At 45.4% G+C, this 17,902-nt stretch overlaps 1 protein-coding gene across 2 annotated transcripts in view; it reads left to right on the top strand.

Moving 5' to 3' along the window:
* The window catches only part of LOC115075806 (mitochondrial import inner membrane translocase subunit TIM16-like), a 497,551-nt gene that overhangs the window by 194,833 nt on the left and 284,816 nt on the right, over positions 1 to 17,902 (top strand). For both annotated transcript variants that reach the window (XM_029576599.1, XM_029576597.1), the window contains exons 8-9: positions 1,398 to 1,484; positions 1,937 to 2,019. In XM_029576599.1, coding sequence (XP_029432459.1) covers positions 1,398 to 1,484; positions 1,937 to 2,019 — 170 coding nt within the window. The remainder of the gene's footprint in view (positions 1 to 1,397; positions 1,485 to 1,936; positions 2,020 to 17,902) is intronic.

Below are 17,902 nucleotides of genomic sequence, written 5' to 3'. Positions count from 1 at the left end.
TTGCATTGGATACAGTCTCTGGCTTGTTGCAGTTTTCAGTTCATTTTGTATCTGTACATTTCTATTTATGGCCTTTGTTCTGTATCTGGTGAAAGGTCTGCCTGTGTTCTGGTGTGTGACCGAGGTGAGGAATTCCGCTAGTGTGTAGGGATCCATCACAGCCTAGCTTAATCTGTTTTCTTAATGATAGAGCCACCCCTGCTCTGGATGCCATCCATCTTGGTCTGATAGCTGTTCGTTAGGATTCCTCCAGGCTCCAGTTATTTTATTCCCTTTGGTCTTGGCTCTTTCTTGATCTGGATGAAAAATAATGGTATTCCTCTCTGTTAACTGCGGAGTGTAGGGTCCTTTACGTGCGGTTTGAAATTCATGGCTGCCAGGCAAGGTGACTGTTCACGAGTGGCATGAGCACAGACTAGAGAGACCAAGCCTGCCTTGGGTGACCTTGCGCAAACGTCAGTTTCTCAGAAAGGCCTGGGCTGCGGGTGTCTAAAGTGGGATGAGCATTTCCTTTCTTCAAAGTGTACTGAGATTTAGAAGAGCTCGTGCTGAATGACTCCTTACTGTGGTGAGGCAGTGCCCTTCAGGAGTTCTTTGCAGGCTGTGGTACCTTTCATTGGACCAACATGAAAATTATCCAGAGATAACCTATGAGAGTGATTGACACCACCGTGGTCCCTTCTTCAGATGGTGTAAGCAAAGTTTTTTTTGTTTGAAGCAGCTAACTGTTATAATGAGGCCCTTTCTGAACTGGTGGTTGGCTCTCTCGGCTGTTCACGGGCAGCCCTTCAGCAGTGCAGTGTGCGCCTGCTCTGGATACAAGATTTTGAAAGCTGTGGTTTTTCCGTGGAGCACTGCACGACAGTGTGCAAGGGTGGTGGTACGAGGGGGTGTTTGACTGATGTTTTCTACTCATACCCTGAGATGTTGCCTCAGGTAATTTTGTCCCTTTAGTGATGGGTTTGGAAGGGACGCATCCTCTAAGGGTGAACACTTAAGTCGGTGATTTTCAACGTGTCTTTGCTCTAGGAACCCTATTATAAGATAATGTGAAATTCTGCAGGATTCCCACTCTATGTATGGAATTGCACAGAACCCTTTAGGGATGCTTGGGGAACCCCAGCAGAAAAACAAAGAAAAACTAGGATGCCCGCAGAGGTGATCCCTGCATTGAATCATTTTTCTTTCTGCCCCCCAAGGCCCACGCTGCATCCAAAATCTGTCTTGTGGTTTTAATGTGCAGCTTGAATGCTGTGCGTGGGGAATCTGAAAAGAAGGTGCTACCCTCTGCACGCTGCTATATGTAATATGGCTGATATATGCCACCTCTTGTGACTGGGTGCAGGCCTTGGAGGACTGACGTTTGTTAATCCCAATGCTGGTTTTCTGTCTTTCAGAGCACTCAGGGCCACGAGAACAACAAAGATTCCAGGCTGATCTGGATCAGCGCCAGTGATTATGTGCTGTCCTTTGGATATGGTCAGGTATTGTATTACACAGACTAACTTCACACATACTCACTCATTCGCACTCACACACATACACAATCTGATGCACACAGAAATATATGCATTAATACACAGGTCATGGACGTACTCATATGCACAGAAACACAGATTAACACACACACTTTCTCTGGTAGTTGGACAGATAGATATACTTACAAGCATATGCAGACAGTTGAGATTGAGGTGCATTAGCAGAATTGTAGTGTGGAGCTCAATACTGGAATATTAGGGGGTGCTGCAAGACAGGATTGATGTGTGCTAGCAGAGCTGTGCTTGGGTTTCAGTACTGGAAAAGCAGGGGGGAGCTGTAGGGCATGAGTGAGGGGAATGGGTGGCAGAGACCCGCTGATTACTGGAAGTTCTTGTCAACTTTTCTTTGTCTTGAGACAGTTGCTGAAAGCCTGAATTGTTTGCCTCTATTCCCACAGATGAGGGTCCAAGAAGCCTTGCTGTGGGACACACGGAGATTCACTGCTTCTGTGGCCTCCTTCACCCTGGATTCCTCCTCAGGGTAGGAACCTGAGATTTCCCAGTACATTACTGTTTGGGATACTGGTGGCTTTTGCACAGATTGATGTATGGAAGTGCAGCCTATTGCTTTGGATTGTGAGAGTGATTAAGTGTACAGGAGAGATTCCACACCTTTCCATGTTCTTGTCAGATACTTTGGGAAGCTGTGTCATGTTTACCCGAGTATGAGTGTCTGTCCTGAAACACACCTAATTTACTGATTGACTTATTACCCACCCCTTTGAATAAGAAATTCATCCATGGTGGATGCAGTAGGTTAGAGTGTTAACATACAGTCAAAGACCCGTAGGTGGAGTAAATTCTGATCTGAAGCAGAGGTTGGATAGTAAGGATTAAACTAGAACTAGATCAACAATAGGACTAAACTTTAAAAGTATGCAACTTCTCAGTGTTATGCACTACATCTCAGCAAAATAGGTTGGAGCAACACATTCTAGTGCTAATAGATGATGCCAGTCAATTTATAAGAGTCAGGAAGCAGGTTTCAGTGCTTTCTAGGATGGAGGTGTTTATGGAAATGGCATTAGAGGTCTGGCGGAAGAGCCAGGCTTTTACATGCTTCCTGAACTGGGAATAGTCAATCATTTGGCAGAGCTCTTCTGGGCAAGGGCTGCTCCTGAGAAAGTTCATCAACGGGCGTCTGATTTCTTTTGCCAACAGAGTTGCTCTGGAGGCACTAAGTGAGGTTCTTAGAGGTCCAGAAGGCTTGTGAAAGGACACCCTGTCTTTCAGGTAGCTAAGTCCATTTCTTCTTAGGGCCTTGTAAATCAATGTCAGGGGTTTGAATTTGCGAATATAGGGGTCTGGTAGCCAGGCAAATATTTGTAGGATAGGTTTGATTATGGTCATGTGGCTTGCATTCCTGTATCAACTGTACAGTGACGTTTTATATTAGCTGGGGTTTATGAAGGGCCTTATCTGTTACTGCAACACATTGTAAAAGGGATTAATCAAACCTTGTGCTTACTGTGGCATGGACAACTGTGACTAGGTTAATTTTCTCTGCGAGAGGATGGAGTCTTTGCAATGTACATAATTGAACGAAGTTGCTTTTTAACGTGGCTTGCATTCTGAGTCCTGCAAGACTCAGAGGCTTTTAGCCTACGTTTTTTAATGGGAGCTGAAAGGTTCTGAATCGGATTTTTAAATCATGGACTGCGAATCTCCATTTTGTTGGGAACCAGATAGAGCTTTTTCTTTTCAGTTCATTCTTGATGGCTGTGAGGCAGGTACTTTAGCTATGTTTATTGCTATTGATGGGTCTCAGTCCAAGCTTGTCATCATCTGCACAGATCTAGGCTTTTGTCTCAATGATTCGGATCAACTGTGCTAGTGGTCCAAAGTGTAAATGCTGAAAAATACTGATGATAGTAAGAGGAGCCCTGTAGGACCCCAGAGGCCAAGGTCTTAGGATGCTGATGAGTTGTCTGCATAATGATCAGATTGTTGCCGGTCATACCAAAAAGAGTTAAACTAGGATAGGACCGTCCCACTCATGCCGGCCTCTACCAGTTGTGTTACTATGATATTGTGATCTATGGTGTCAAAAGCTGCTGAAAATTCTAGCAGCAGTCGTATCACGGTCTGCCTTCTGTTGCAGTATCTGAGGAGACCATGCAATAGGGCAACAAGGATTGTCTCTGTTCTGTGGCCTTGTTTAAATCCAGATTGACAAGGTTCCAGCCAGTTTTGCTCTGGCCGCCAATCATTTAGTTAGGTTTGTACTGTTCTACTAGTTTCCCAAAAAATGGAATGTTAGACCCTGGGTGGTAATTTTCAGGTTTGTCTATGGTAGGGGTCATACCGTGGCTTTTGTCAGATCTGTAAGTAGCAGTCCCTCAGATAGGGAGAAGTTTATAATTTTAGATGCCCAAGTTACGAGGTCCCTGCTTGTCAGCCTCACTAACATGGATAGACAGTAGTCAAAGGTGCAGGTAGTTGGGCATAAGTGGCCAGAATTTTACTGAGACCTATTTCGGTGATTGGGATGAATGAGTTCCATACCTCTATTGTTCTCAGAACAGTTGAGTTTGTCTTCATGTCCATGTGAGTGAGGTCTTGTGAGTTCAGATGGAGGTCTTTGATTTTATTCGCAAAGTTTGATATTCAGGTTGAGAAGTAAGATTCTGTTGCGGTGGAGGCTATAGTAGGCCATTTACTATTTCAAACAGTTTCTTCATCGGGATTGGGCTTGCTCAATACATTGAGAGACTTGTCCTTTTCTGATCTTTATTATGGCTTTGTAGTAGGTTGTCATGTGCAGTTTGCATTTTAATCTGTTCTCTCTGAGTGTTGTGTGCCATTTCCTATCTAGTCTCCACCTTGTTGTTTTAGAGCTCAGAGTTCTTGGGAGTATCAAGTGGAGTATCTATGGGGAAGAGACAGGACTGTTTTGTTTTTGTTTTGTTGGTGGGGGGTAGGGATACTTATCCTGGGCTTTCTCTAGAATTTTGTACTAAATATTTACCTAGTCTGATACAGATAATAGCTTCTCTTCCACTGGCGGTTAATCTAGGGCCTTTAGTAAGCTTTCAGGGAGTCTGGCTTTTCTTGTTCCAGATTACTTTTAGGTGCCTGTTTAAGGTCACTGCATAGAGAACTTAATTAGTGAGTGATCAGTTCATGAGAGTGGTTTTATCGTAATGCTGTCCTCATAATGTTCTGGATTGTTCACCCTCACGTGGAAGACTAGATCCAGTATGTGTCCCTTTTCATGAGTTAGGGAGTGTGATGGAGTGTACAGACAACTCCCTCATTCTACCTTAAAGAGCCCGGTGCAAGGTTTTAATCCAGTCCTCCTTAAGGCAGAATGCCTCAAGGGATTCTGGGTGAAGGGAGGTTCCCTTCACTCTTCCATAAGAACCCAGGTCTAGAAAGGCTTGGGGAGGCCCCAGAAACTGATAGGAGCTCACAATGCACTCAGATGTTAGTTGTATCTGATACAAGGTGAGCTACTATCTTGATTCTTGAATCTTTGAATCACTGTAAATAAATACTTACACCATAACTAAGTTGATCCAGTCTTATTGTATTCCTGAACTATTCCTGTGGCCACAGCAGGCCTGAATATGCTACAGGGAGTTAAAAGTTTGAATGAGACCAAGTATTGTCATGGTGGCAAGGAAGTCAGTGGTGGGTGATGACAGGTTTCTATATTGCTTATAATCACTATGCTGGGGAATCTGAGTCACATTTGTGATAAGCTGTAATAACTTATATGGCTAATGTATTATTTCAAGGGGCTTGGCAGACTACCAGGAGCTCAGTCGGGTTCTCCATTCCCAGCTGGGCTAGTAAACATTCTGATTCTGATTACAGAGGTAGAGGGATTTTGTGTAGCTTGATTGAATTTCAGAATAGGACTGCCACTCCCCATCCATGTCTTGTCTAGGTTGGCGTATGATGGAGAAGCCCTCTGGTCATAGTTTCAACTTCATCCACCCATGTCTCAGTTATATCTAAGATGTTTGTTTTGTTATTTTAAAATGTCATGTATCACTGGGAATTTCCTGTTGATTGATCTGGTATTTACAAGGTCTATGTTCCCATACATCAGGTGTGAGGAGTCCTCTTGTGAGAGGACAGGTGGTAGTCATGATGCTGCTGATAGATAGTTGATTATCCTCTTTGCTTTGGGATGGGTATAGTTTCTTCATCTTAAGGTCCAAGTCATATTGTGAATCTGCGGTAAGTATTTAGTGCTTTCAGAAGGGTCCCTTCCTGGATAATGTTTGTGGTAAGCATGTGTAGATGGATATCTAGCACATTGTGTCAAAAGCATATAGATGGGTTTTGTGTAGAAGATTCCTTTGTGTTGTCTAGATGCTTTTATCATGATCCATGTATCACTGGTGTGACTTTGCATTGTTTCTTCATCTGAGCAATTACTGCTTCTTTTCTGGGTTTTAACTGTTAATTATCATATCTATAGCTCTACTGAACATGCACAGCACAGTACAGACACATATTTCTCTCTTCGCCCACTTCAATCTTCCTTGTTATTTGTAACTGCTTTTTTCCGCAGTATAGTTCCAGTTTGAAGTTATTATTATGCACCCCTGTTCAACTGTAAACCAGCATGATGTGTTTGTATCATGAATGCCGGTATATAAAAAACCTAAATAAATAAATAAAAATAAGAAAGAATCCCTTCTCCATAGAGCTTACAGTTTAGTCAAGACACACAGACGATAAATAGGAGGCTTCAAGAAATTTGCTATAGTGAATATGGTTAAAATTGACAAGATGATGATCAGGAGGATCCAAAGTTTAAGATTCAAAAGCAGCTTCAGACAGGTAGGTTTTTAGAGTGGACTTCAGTGTGTTAAGCGAGAGAGAGGACATGGTGCATATAAGGTTCAGCAGAGTTTGGGTGACACTGCTTTCCTGTGGGCTTGTGATACCTACAGAAGCTGAGGACTACTTTGATGTGGTATGGCAGTATTGTTCACCCGGAGGCTCAGAAACCCCAGAGCCAACCTCAGTCTTATTCCGAGGCTCAGGACCCATATATGACACTTCAAGGACTCAACAGTAGAGCCATGATTAGAACTGAGTCACAGGAGGATGATAGGAGCATTCCTAGAGTTACACAGGGACTCAGTGGCAGGGCTGGGATTAGAACTGAGTCACAGTGGTAGATACAAGGAACATGCTTAGAACACACAGTGAGTTGGTGGCAAAACTCAGATTAGAGCTCATGAGACCTGCAGACTTGTCTTGATGTACCTAACATGCTCTCTGCACTATACAGAGGGGGAAAAGATGCTTCCCTATTGCAGAAGAGCTCTGCTGTGTGGCAGTTCCCATTCAGAGCACTGATGGACCATAAATCTCTTTGTGCCTCAGACACTGGCTCAGTCCTGCTCTTTCCTGCCTGTGTGGTAGAACTTCCTTGAAGAAGTTCCCCAAATTTACAGGTGACCTGTTTAACTAGCTCTTCTTCTCTCTGATCTAAGATCACAGTAAAGCCCCAGCTGTTCAGAGAGAGATATTTAATCACTCCATCAGCTGAGGGATTTCACAGCACACTTCCATGACTAATGCGAAAGCCAACACCCAGTCCTCTTAAGAAAAAATATTTAGATTTTTATGTGAACTCAGTGCAGGTGAAAGGTGTCAAACTGACAATACTAGAAACTGAAGGGCTTTATGTATTTATACCGAAAAAAAAAAGCACTTACTTCCTCACCACAGAACAGGTAGAGCACAGGCAGCGACAGGCAAGCTTCCCTTACACACTACCCCTCCACAGAACAGATACAGCAGGAGAAGCAGCAGTGCAAGCTTCCTTTTCACATATATGGCCCCATCACAGAACAGGTACAGCACAGGAAGAAGCAGCACGTTTTCCTCATACTGCCCGTCCATAAAACAGATACCATGTAGACAGCAGCAGTGTAAGATCTTCTCTCGTTGCTCCAACAGTGCAAGCCTCCCTCACACACACTGCCCCACTACAGAACAGGCGCTAGGGACACTAGTGCGTCCCTAGCGCCTCCTTTTAGCCCGGAGCGGCGGCTGTCAGCGGGTTTGACAGCCGACGCTCAATTTTGCCGGCGTCTGTTCTCGTGCCCGCTGACAGCCACAGGCTCGGAAACCGGACACCAGCAAAATTGGCTGCACATTTTACTTACTGAATCGCGCGGGCATACCTAATAGGGCCATCAACATGCATTTGCATGTTGAGGGCGCTATTAGGTGCCGCGGGTTGGACACACGTTTTCCTCCCCTTACTGAATAAGGGGTAAGGGAAAACGCGCGTCCAAGGGCAGGTTAACAGTGCGCTCCATCGGAGCGCACTGTACTGTACTGTATCGGCCTGTTAGTGCCTCACCATTGCAGTCAGTACTGATTTTATTTATATAAATGCTTCCAAAATTGTTTATTATCAGCTTTAGTCTGATCTGAAAAAGCTAATTTTTTTTTTTTTTACCACATGTAAGATAACATCCAAAAAAATAATCTCTCTGAGGTTGGTTGTATTCCTTCATCCTTTATAAGGGGCATGAATCCAGGCTTCATAGTCAAAATAACTCAGAAGCTAATCACACATAGTAAATAGAAACTTGGCATCACAGTTCAGGTGAGATCTCTCTGGATCTGCAGATTATTAGTTACTTCACCAAATTCATGCTGATAGCCAGTAGGGATGCACAGGTCTAAAATTTTTGTTTTTGGTTCATTTTTTCATTTCAGAGATGTTTTTTCTTTTTTTGTTTGTTTTATTTCCTAGCCTGTAGCCAGATGGACTCAGGACCAATGGGTTACGCTCCCCTGCCAGCAGATAGAGACTAAATCAGATTTCAAAGCTGACGTCACCCTACATACACGCCTGCAGTGACCTCAGCCATTCAGTATATCTCTGTCTCCAGCAGATAGTGGATGTACCTCTCCCTATAAGAACATAAGAAATTGCCATGCTGGGACAGACCAAGGGTCCATCAAGCCCAGCATCCTGTTTCCAACAGAGGCCAAAAACCAGGCCACAAGAACCTGGCAATTACCCAAACACTAAGAAGAACCCATGCTACTGATGCAATTAATAGCAGTGGCTATTCCCTAAGTATAATTGATTAATAGCCATTATTATAGGGATTGCTGTACTTTTTGGAAGGAGAAATTCTAATTTTAAATTGGAGAAAAAATTGAGCCCCGCTCTCGTGAAGGTCCCTTCTCAAGTTGAGAATTCCTGAGGTGATTTCAGAGGTTCCTCAGAGATGTGCGTTGGTGTGGTAGCCGAGTGCGGTGGTGACAGCCAAAACCCTTTCCCCCCCACAGCCAGAGACTATCTCTGTACTCAGCCGGTAAGTGCTGAGCCCAGGTAAGTAAAAAAAAAAAAAAAAAAAAAAAAAAAAGGGAAGATGATTTACCTCCTGATTCAGAGATGTTTTTGGGGGAGGGGGGTATTTTCGGTAAGACTTTCTCCGGTCTCCTTGCTCTGCACGCTGTACCAATGTCGATCCCGATCCCATTAGGGTAAGGGGAAATGGGCTTCTGAGCTTTAGGTTTGGTCAGTACACCACGTGGAAGGCCGCAGCAGCACCATCTTGTGCGTGTCTTTTTGCCCTCCATAGAACGTCTATACATGCAGTGTGTCGGCTCTGCATGCATAATGCGCACGTACGTATGCACATAACCTACTGAGTGCAGAATACTGATGAAGCCGGTGCACAGGCTGTGCATGTGCCTCACCGCGTCCTGCCTAGGCGCACGAATTCTGTGCGCATAAAACTTTAAGCATGAGCTGACAGAACGCACAGTTACAGCAGCCATGAAACATAAGCGCCTTTCTGCGCTGCTTGTCATATTAGGCCTTTACAGTCTGACCTGGATTCCAACTTATTTCAGCACTGTGAGGAAGCCCAGGGAGAGCTGGCCTTCCCGGACTTTGCTAAGCCCGGCTCCTCCTATTCAGAGGATGGATCAGCCACAGCTTTAACTAGAAGTACCCCAGATCTGAGTAACCCTGTGACTGAGTCATCCATGGGATAGGGAAATTCAGCGGCGCCTAACCCAGTACCTCCTGAGCTAGGTATGGACCCGGCTGAATTCTTTTGGGTGGAATTTTTCCAGGTCCTTCAAGCCTTCGTACAAGCGCAGTCTGCTACCTCGCTTACCCCTGTCCAGATGGAACCTTAGCCGATAAGCCCTCCCAGTCCTATCAGGAGGCCTTGAGACATGCCTCACCTCACCAGGGGTATCCCTGGCAGGGACCTGGATGGCATGGATGAAGAGGAGGATACAGGTTCCTTGGAAGATGGGGAAATTCCCCCTGGTTTAAAACCGTATCAGATCAAGTTATGGATTTTCCATTGAGAAGAATTGCCGACCCTGGTTTCCCAGATCCTGAATTGCTGGGAATTCCTGGGTTGACTCGATGACAGAACCAAAGAAGAATAATTCCCATTCTGATTTCCCTATGGAAAGCCTCTTGCTACTTTCCAGTACTGGAAGCCATCCAGGAATTGATTAACCCGGCATGGGATACCCCAGAAGCAAGTTTTAAAGGGGGAAGAGCGTTAGATGCTCTATACCCACTGGATCCGGCAGTGAGAGAGTGTTTGCATTTCCCTAAAGTGGATGCACTGGTCTGTGCCATCTCTAAGTGAACAACTATCCCAGTCGAGGGAGGAGTGGCCTTAAAGGATGCACACGATAGACGGATAAGAGTCCATCCTTAAACAGGCCTTTGACATTGTAGAAATGATCTTCAGATTGCTTCTTGTGCTCTGGTAGCTCGTTTGTGCCTACTCCTCTCTCAGGAGGTGGATGACTTGAGGGTGAATCCCAGAGCACTTATGGAACACGCCGCCGCCTTTTTGGCTAACACAACTCTGATCTAGTCCATAGTTCGGCTAGAGGAGTGGCCTCCGTGGTGGTGGCCAGAAGACAGCTATGGCTGCGGAATTGGTCAGTAGACGCAACCTCCAAAGGCAAATCTTACAAAGATACTCTTTAAAGGATCACTCTTTTTTAGAAGCAAATTGGAAAAGCTGGCCAAGATTTTCAGGTCGATGTTTATTAAAGAGATCGGCCTATATGACCTGCAGATAGTTGGATCTCTGCCCGGCTTAGCAAGAATCTTAATGCCCGCCATGTTGGCTAAAGCTGAAAATGGGGATCCTCATTTTAATGCCTGAAAAAACTTTACCAGAACAGGAGCTAACTGCGGGGCAAATATTTGGTAGAACCGACCTGTGTAGCCATCGAGTCCCGGGGACTTTCCAGGTTTTAGGGATTTTATGGCCGCTAATATTTCCGTCTCAGAGATATCCTTATTTAATAGGCTTTGTTGGGATTCCTCCAACTCCAGGATTTTAGAGGTCTCCTGATACCTGTCAATATCCCCTTTATCAATACCTTCATTCCTCAAAAACAATTCGGAATAGAATTGATGGAATTGGTGCTGAATGGATTTATTATCGGTCAGCATGGCACCCTCCTTGCTTTTTACCTTTACTATAGTAGTTTGGGCTTGCCTCCGTTTTAAATTTTGGGCCAAAACTTTTCCCGCCTTATTTCCCCCCTCAAAATATTTTTGCTGTGTCCTTTCCAGCTGATGAGAGACAGTCATGGCATCCAAAGATGCTATGTGGGTTCTTAGCTCATCTAATTGGGCGATGGTCACCCGAGATGGTGCAGCAGTCTTATGAATTTGCTCCAGTTCCTTAAGTTGAAAGAGTAGTTGGGCCCGTTTATCCTCTCATTGTTTTTTTTTTAGAAAAGTCACCCTAGCAATACATTTGCCCCGTAGGAACGCCTTCAAACATTCCCAGACCACCGCTGGATTCACGTCCCTCATATCATTAATCTCTAAATAATCCTGGATATCAGTCACAACTTGGGAAACATAGCTAGAATCTTCAATAAGTGAGTCATTGAATCTCCAGAATCTATTACCCCTATCATAATCCCGGATCTGTAAAGTGAACCAAATAGGGGCATGGTCAGACCACAATATAGGCTCAATGTCTACTGTCAGGACCCTAGGGAGTAAACCCACACTACCCAGAAACATATCTATCCAAGAATAGCTGCCATGTGGAGAAGAAAAGATATAGTTCTGTGATTTCGGATATCAAGATCTCCACATATCTAACACCCTTTGACTGCGCATGAAGCTTTTTAAAGCACTCTGGCCAGTTTTGGGACTGAACTGGAGCCAGAAGTGTCCATGCTGGGGTTGAGTCAAGTTAAAATCTTCCCCCATGATCAGTTGGCCCTCGATTTTGGGATACAAGGTTTGATTCAGAGACTGGTAGAATCCAACTGTATGGGACGGAGGACCATAAGTAGAAACTAGAGAAAATAGTCCGTCCCCCGTCCCCCCCCCACACACACAGAGTTTAATCAATAGTAATCTGCCATTGGGGTCTGTATATATCTCCTTTAACTCGAAATGAAAATCTTTATGTATCATGATCCCTACCCCAGAGTATTTAGACTTAAAAGTAGCTGCAGCCCAATATTGGTGAGGATATTTAGAATTACCCATCAAACCTTGATAACGTTTCCTTAAGTGTGTCTCTTGTATTAGCGCCACATCCACTCTCAATCGATCTAGCTCTTTGAACCACAAGCTTCTCTTGTTCATTCAGAGAAAGAAATTTAAAGGTAGCCATCAGATATGTATAATCCACCCCTCCTCCTCACAACCTTCAGTATTAGCAGGCATATTTACAGCATGTACCCATCCCATCATGTAAAACAAAAATCACCTTAGCATTGACAACCACTGTTCCCGTTCCCCACCCCCCCTCCCTCCCCTCCTCCTTAACCTGAAGCATTATCTTCGTGCCCCAAAAAACCATGGAGGAAGTCTTACAGTACTCCTCATGACACCCGGTCTGGGCTCGCTCTAGTTTGTCATAAATTGCCTTTCTCGCCAATGTAAAGTACAAAATGAACCTAAAAGAGGAGCAAATGAAAGAACAATGAGAGTTCCTGTAGTTATCCGCTAGTATGTATTCTGCTCAATTTGTATATCATAAACATGACATAAAAATAATGGATAACGTCCAATCACTCGGGAGCCTCTCCACCCTCGCTATCGGCTGGGTTCCTCTGAAGCCTTCATCTGCCTTTAGGGACACTTTGCCATCGAGGTTGCTGTACGGAGGCATTGATTATGGTGCCCTGGGCTTTAGATGCTGGCTGGAATCTCCACAGTTATTCCTGCTTCTGTTAGGATCCCAGCTGCGTCCTGTACTGATTTAACACGGTGAGTGACTCCCTGTATCATAAAAGATAGACCTCCAGGGAAAAGCCATCTGTATTGGATATGGGCCTCATTAAGCTTGGTAGTGACACAGCGGAACTCCTGGTGTTTTTTCAAGGTGGCTGAAGAAAGATCAGCAAATATGGTGATTTCATGGCCTTCCCAGAGCCATGTGCTCTGGCGTCGCGCAGCATTGAAGATCTTTTCTTTTAAGGTAAATGAATGGTAACAAACCACTATGTCTCTGGGCTTGTTCGCTAAACGAGGCCCTAGAGTCCTGTGAGCTCGTTCTACTATGATTGGTTGAGAGCGTCAGCTGTTGTGGCACCCTTGCTAAGGAGAAAGGAGGAGATTTTAACCATGACTGCAGCACAGTCAGTAAACTCCTCTGTTTCTGGCACTCCCCGAATTCTTATGTTTCACCGGCTGCAATTTTCAACATCCTCAAGCTTCTCTGCTAGGGTTCGACAGGTCTCCTGCAGTGCTTGGTGTTCTTTCTGCATGGTAATCCAACCGTCTCCTTGCATGTCCAGCCGAATCTTAGCCTCGTCGACCCGGCGGCCTAACTCTGCAGTGTCTTCCCGCATCTCTGCTACTAAGGCAGCAACCTCTGCTTTAAATGTTTTGATGTCTTGCCGGAGTTCTCCAAACCACCCTCTCATTTCTGTGCAGGTGGGGTAATCGCTGCCCAGGTCATTTGGCTTGCTACTGCCTTCATCCAATTCAGCGATCGGGTCGTCCTGCGCCATGTAGGATTTCCCAAGGTCAGTGTCGTTGCCACCGCGGGAGAATGAAAACTTTCGCAAATCCGTAGTTTTCTTCTTGGTGGTCATCGCCGATCGGTCAAGGGATGACTTGAAGGTTGCTAGGTTGGAATATAGGCTCTTTTGCGCTTGAAAGGCGTACCTTTAGCCCGGGGTACTCGGGGAGCAAGGGAGTTAGGCTGCTCGCATGAGGAGTGATGTCACTTCCTCCCCCTGGATCCCTTTTTAAATATCGGGGTTACATTGGCCATCTTCCAATCTTCAGGTACAGTTTTAATGATAGGTTACAAATTAATTGAAATAGGTCTGAAATTTTATTTTTTAGTTCTTTCAGAACCTTGGGATGTATGCCATCCGGTCCAGGTGATTTACTAATCTTCAGTTTGTCAATCTGGCCTACCACATCTTCCAGGTTCACCGTGATTTTGTTCAGTTCATCTGAATCATCACCCTTGAAAACCATCTCCGGAATGGGTATCTCCCCAACATCATCTTCCGTAAACACCGAAGCAAAGAAATAGTTTAATCTTTCCACAATGGCTTTATCTTCCCTAAGTATCACTTTAACCCCTTGATCATCTAATGGTCCAACTGATTCCCTTCAACCCCACTCCTACCTGTAAAAAAAGAAAGTCTGGGGCTGAGGACCTTCATGGCCCCAACTTAACATCCCTGGGGTCTGCAGGGTCCAAAGAGCAGGATCGATGCCCACTCTTACCCTCATGCACTGTAGTTTAAGAATGGTGCTGGTAGCTTACAGGACAGTGCCAGAGTGACATCACTTTGGCACCCGTCTCAGGGATGGCCAGTGCACTTTGTTACGCTGCCATACAGCAGAATGTCACCTGCTGTTCCTGAGATGGGCACCAAAGTGACATCGCTTTGTAGTACCTCATGCCAAGCTGCTTGAGTGTGACACATGATTCCGTGTCATCAAATTGTTCAGCCTGGACTTCTCAACATTTTTTTTCCTGTTTCCGGCACATTATTTATGCCACAGCTAATCTGAGCTATTTCTTCCACAAAATATCTGCATTTCAGAGCCTTCCTTCAGCCTATGCCTCCAGGTCAGCAGGCAGTTTCGATTTGGTTCTGGCTTTCTAGCTTCTTGCCATTGCTTCATCCTCAAGCAGGACAATAAAACCAGAATTCAGTGAGATGGTAGTCAGAAGACCAGGACTGGACCAGAGCCTTGGCTCTAGATTGTCAGCACTTGGCCCTGGTCGGTGCATATAGTGCTATTATAAATAAAAAGGCTGGGCCAGTTCCCAGACAGCTGAGAATAGTGAACACGTGCTGAAGTGAGGAGCAGCTTGCTGACCGAGCCCATCCTTAGGGAGCCTGCCTTAATCATCTCCATCCTCCCAAGCAGGCGTTGCTGCAGTCTGAAGTTGGGGAGAGGCACAGCTCTTCCTACAAACAGAAGCAAAGCTGTGGAGGTGCAAGGCAAGTGCGCACACTCCCAGCCCCAGCAACTGCTCTTCTTGCACAGTGTCTACAGGGCAGAAGCCTGAACCCTTGCTCTGCAAAACCATTTATCCAGCAGAAAGTCCTGTTTACTGAATCCAGGATATGCAGTGTGGATGGAAAATATTGTGAAGCGCGGCTTAAGTGCTTTTCATTACCCTCAACTGACTAAAAGGCAGCTCTCACACCATAAGAGAACTCTCCTGCAGGATTCATTAACGACTTACAACTTTCAAGGGACACACTGAACATTAGAGGTTAAAATGTCCCTGGTTTGTTTAATTAAGCACTTAGGGGCCCAGTCAAGGCAAATGTTTTCAGATGTACAGCCTTACTTGACCTATGGCCCTGAACCAACCAGTCAGCTCAACCGATAACAGGGCTCTTGCCAGCCTGAAGCCCAAAGACCCGGGAACATGCCATTGAGCTGGGAAGGTGTACAACTGAACAGGAGAGAACAAAAAATGGATGCTGTTCTCATGCTGATCTGCCCTTTTATGTTGCTGATGAGGTTGAAAGTGTATAACACACAAACAAAAATCTATTACTAGTCTGCAATGACTGGCCAAGCCCCTGGGAGTCTTTAATATAATGCAACCATTCTCCACCTTGGTTCCTGCCTGCAGGTTTTCTTAGCCCTCGCTTTGTCCCCCCCCCAGCCCCTTCAGCCCTGTGAAACATTCCCCATATACCATAATACATAGGACTTAAGAGCTAAACATCCAAACTGTTTGAGACAAACTGCCCTTAATTGGTGGAGGTCGTATGAATGCTGAGCTTGCACGTCTGAGCTAGGGTGCATGGGAGAGAGGGGGCCTACAGCTTGCACATCCCTCCTTTCTTCCAGGCCAGCTGTAGATGCAGCCACAGCGGACAGAGTGATCCAGTAGCCCCCAGTCACACATCCCCTTGTTAGCCAGGATGATGTCAGCCTTTGCGTTGCCAGTATCCCTTCTCATGGAGCAGGAGACTCGTTGTCCGAACCTGGGACATGGTGTTCACTAGGGATGTTACAGTGAGACCTGCTCTGTCTGGGCTTTCAGCCTGCTTGCCTCGAGTACGTTCGGTGCACATCATAACAAGGGGACAGGAGCAGCGCATGCTGTTTTAGCAGCGTGTAAATGTTCAGATGATAGCAGAGCCAGTTTGGCGTGTGCCCGAGCAAGGTGCTTCTCTCTTTCTTGTTCTGTTCTCTTTTGCTGTGTTCTTGTTTCAGGGCTGCTGAAGTGTTGGATGGAGTAACTAGGGCAGTTCCTCCAAGGCCTGAGGATGGTAGGGACCCCAGAGGGCTGGAGACCATTTTGTACGCCTGTAGCCCTGTCTTTGTCTCTAGTGTTGAATTCACAAATTTTGTCCTGGGGCATCGAAGTTACTTCTCCTAGAAGTAAAAGACTGGATTATGAAACTATTAATTGTTAAAGTTAAACAAGATATCTCTTTTGGGGAGTTGGAGCATAAATCATTAAATTCTTTGGGGGTGCAACTGAATGCAACACTTCTTTCTCTCCCCCCCCAACCCCTCTCATGCCCTCTTTCCCTGTCTTTATCTTTGTCTCTCACTCCCTCTTCCCCTCTTTTTCCCCTCTCACTCCCTCTGTCTCATTCCCTTCTCTATGACTCCTCCGCACACACCCACCCCTCTCTCATTATTCCAGGGTTTGGAATTATTTTGGCTGCTGGTCTTTATCTGACTTAACAGGAATTTGACAGGCGGCCAGTGTGTGCCTCATATCTCTGTGTTATTTCAGGGTTTCACAAGGCTGCATTTTCAGAAAACTCGGGCGTGATAAAAATGAAAGGGGGGGGGGGAGCCTCGCTTGAGACGGGTCATGAGGGAGCAGATTAGGGCTGGGGAGGTCAGAAGGTTAATTTCTTTATGGAGTGTACTTCCGATGTTTAAAAAATATGAAATCCAATCTCCTTCAGTGTTCATTATTACAAAAAAAAAGACAAACTGCTTTTTGTTCTCTACTACCAAATAATGGCCTAGATTCGCAAGTCGTAACTTTTTAACGGGGGGGGGGGGGCAGTTTCATGATATTTTGCCCCTCCCTGACAAAATATCATGGCAATATCGCCGCATTCTCTTATCTCGCAGAAAGAGTCTGCGAGACAAAAAAAAAAAAAAAACCAGTTGAAGCCTTGAAAACGTGCAATGGCGACCCCCAAACACAGGGGGCTGCTATCGCTTTAAAGAGCCAACTTGATCTCCCCCCCCCCCCCCCCAAAAAAATGTAGCCAAAGTCACCGGGGTTCTTACTAGACCCTTGCACCTACATCGGGGCCCTGCAAAGAAAGGTTTTTAATGAAAAAAGGATCTGCCATGTGGCAATGCTCCACCCCTTGCCCAAACCCTTCCTCCTTCCATTTAAAACCACTCTCCAGGGCAATACCAGAGCCCCCCTCCTTTCTGGAACCCCCCTTTACATAAATATGAAAGGCTGGTAGGGTCCCCCCCCCCCCCCCCACCACCTCCAAGAAATCATCTGGTGGCCTGGTGCCCCCCCCCCACCCACCCCGGAATCCCCCTACTCCCCTACTTTGAAAAGTGCTGTTGGTAGACAGCGGTGGGACCCAGTGTGCTGCCTGACTCTGGGCCTGATCGGCTCCATTTTCCAAAATGGCACCAACCAGCCTTTGCCCCTACCATGTAGTAAGACCCCAGTGTCTTTTGCTAAACTTTTTTTTTTTTTATTTGGGGGTGGTGGTCGAGTTGGGCCACATGGCCCTTTTATTTTAGTGTTTAGTGTCCTATTGCTCCCATGCTAGTATAAAGTTTCCACAGAAGCTGTGGATAAAATAACATGGCTGAAATTTTTCTATGCCAGCCACATTATTTTATTTAGATAGAACGAACTATTCATTAGCTGCTTTCAAAGTAGTGTCCGCTATAATACCCAGGTTTCTTTCCT

Source organism: Rhinatrema bivittatum, chromosome 14 (genome assembly GCF_901001135.1).
Source record: "Rhinatrema bivittatum chromosome 14, aRhiBiv1.1, whole genome shotgun sequence".
NCBI lineage: Eukaryota > Metazoa > Chordata > Amphibia > Gymnophiona > Rhinatrematidae > Rhinatrema > Rhinatrema bivittatum.
The sequence above is the reverse complement of the archived record's forward strand: the minus strand, read 5'-3'. Positions and strand labels throughout refer to the sequence as shown.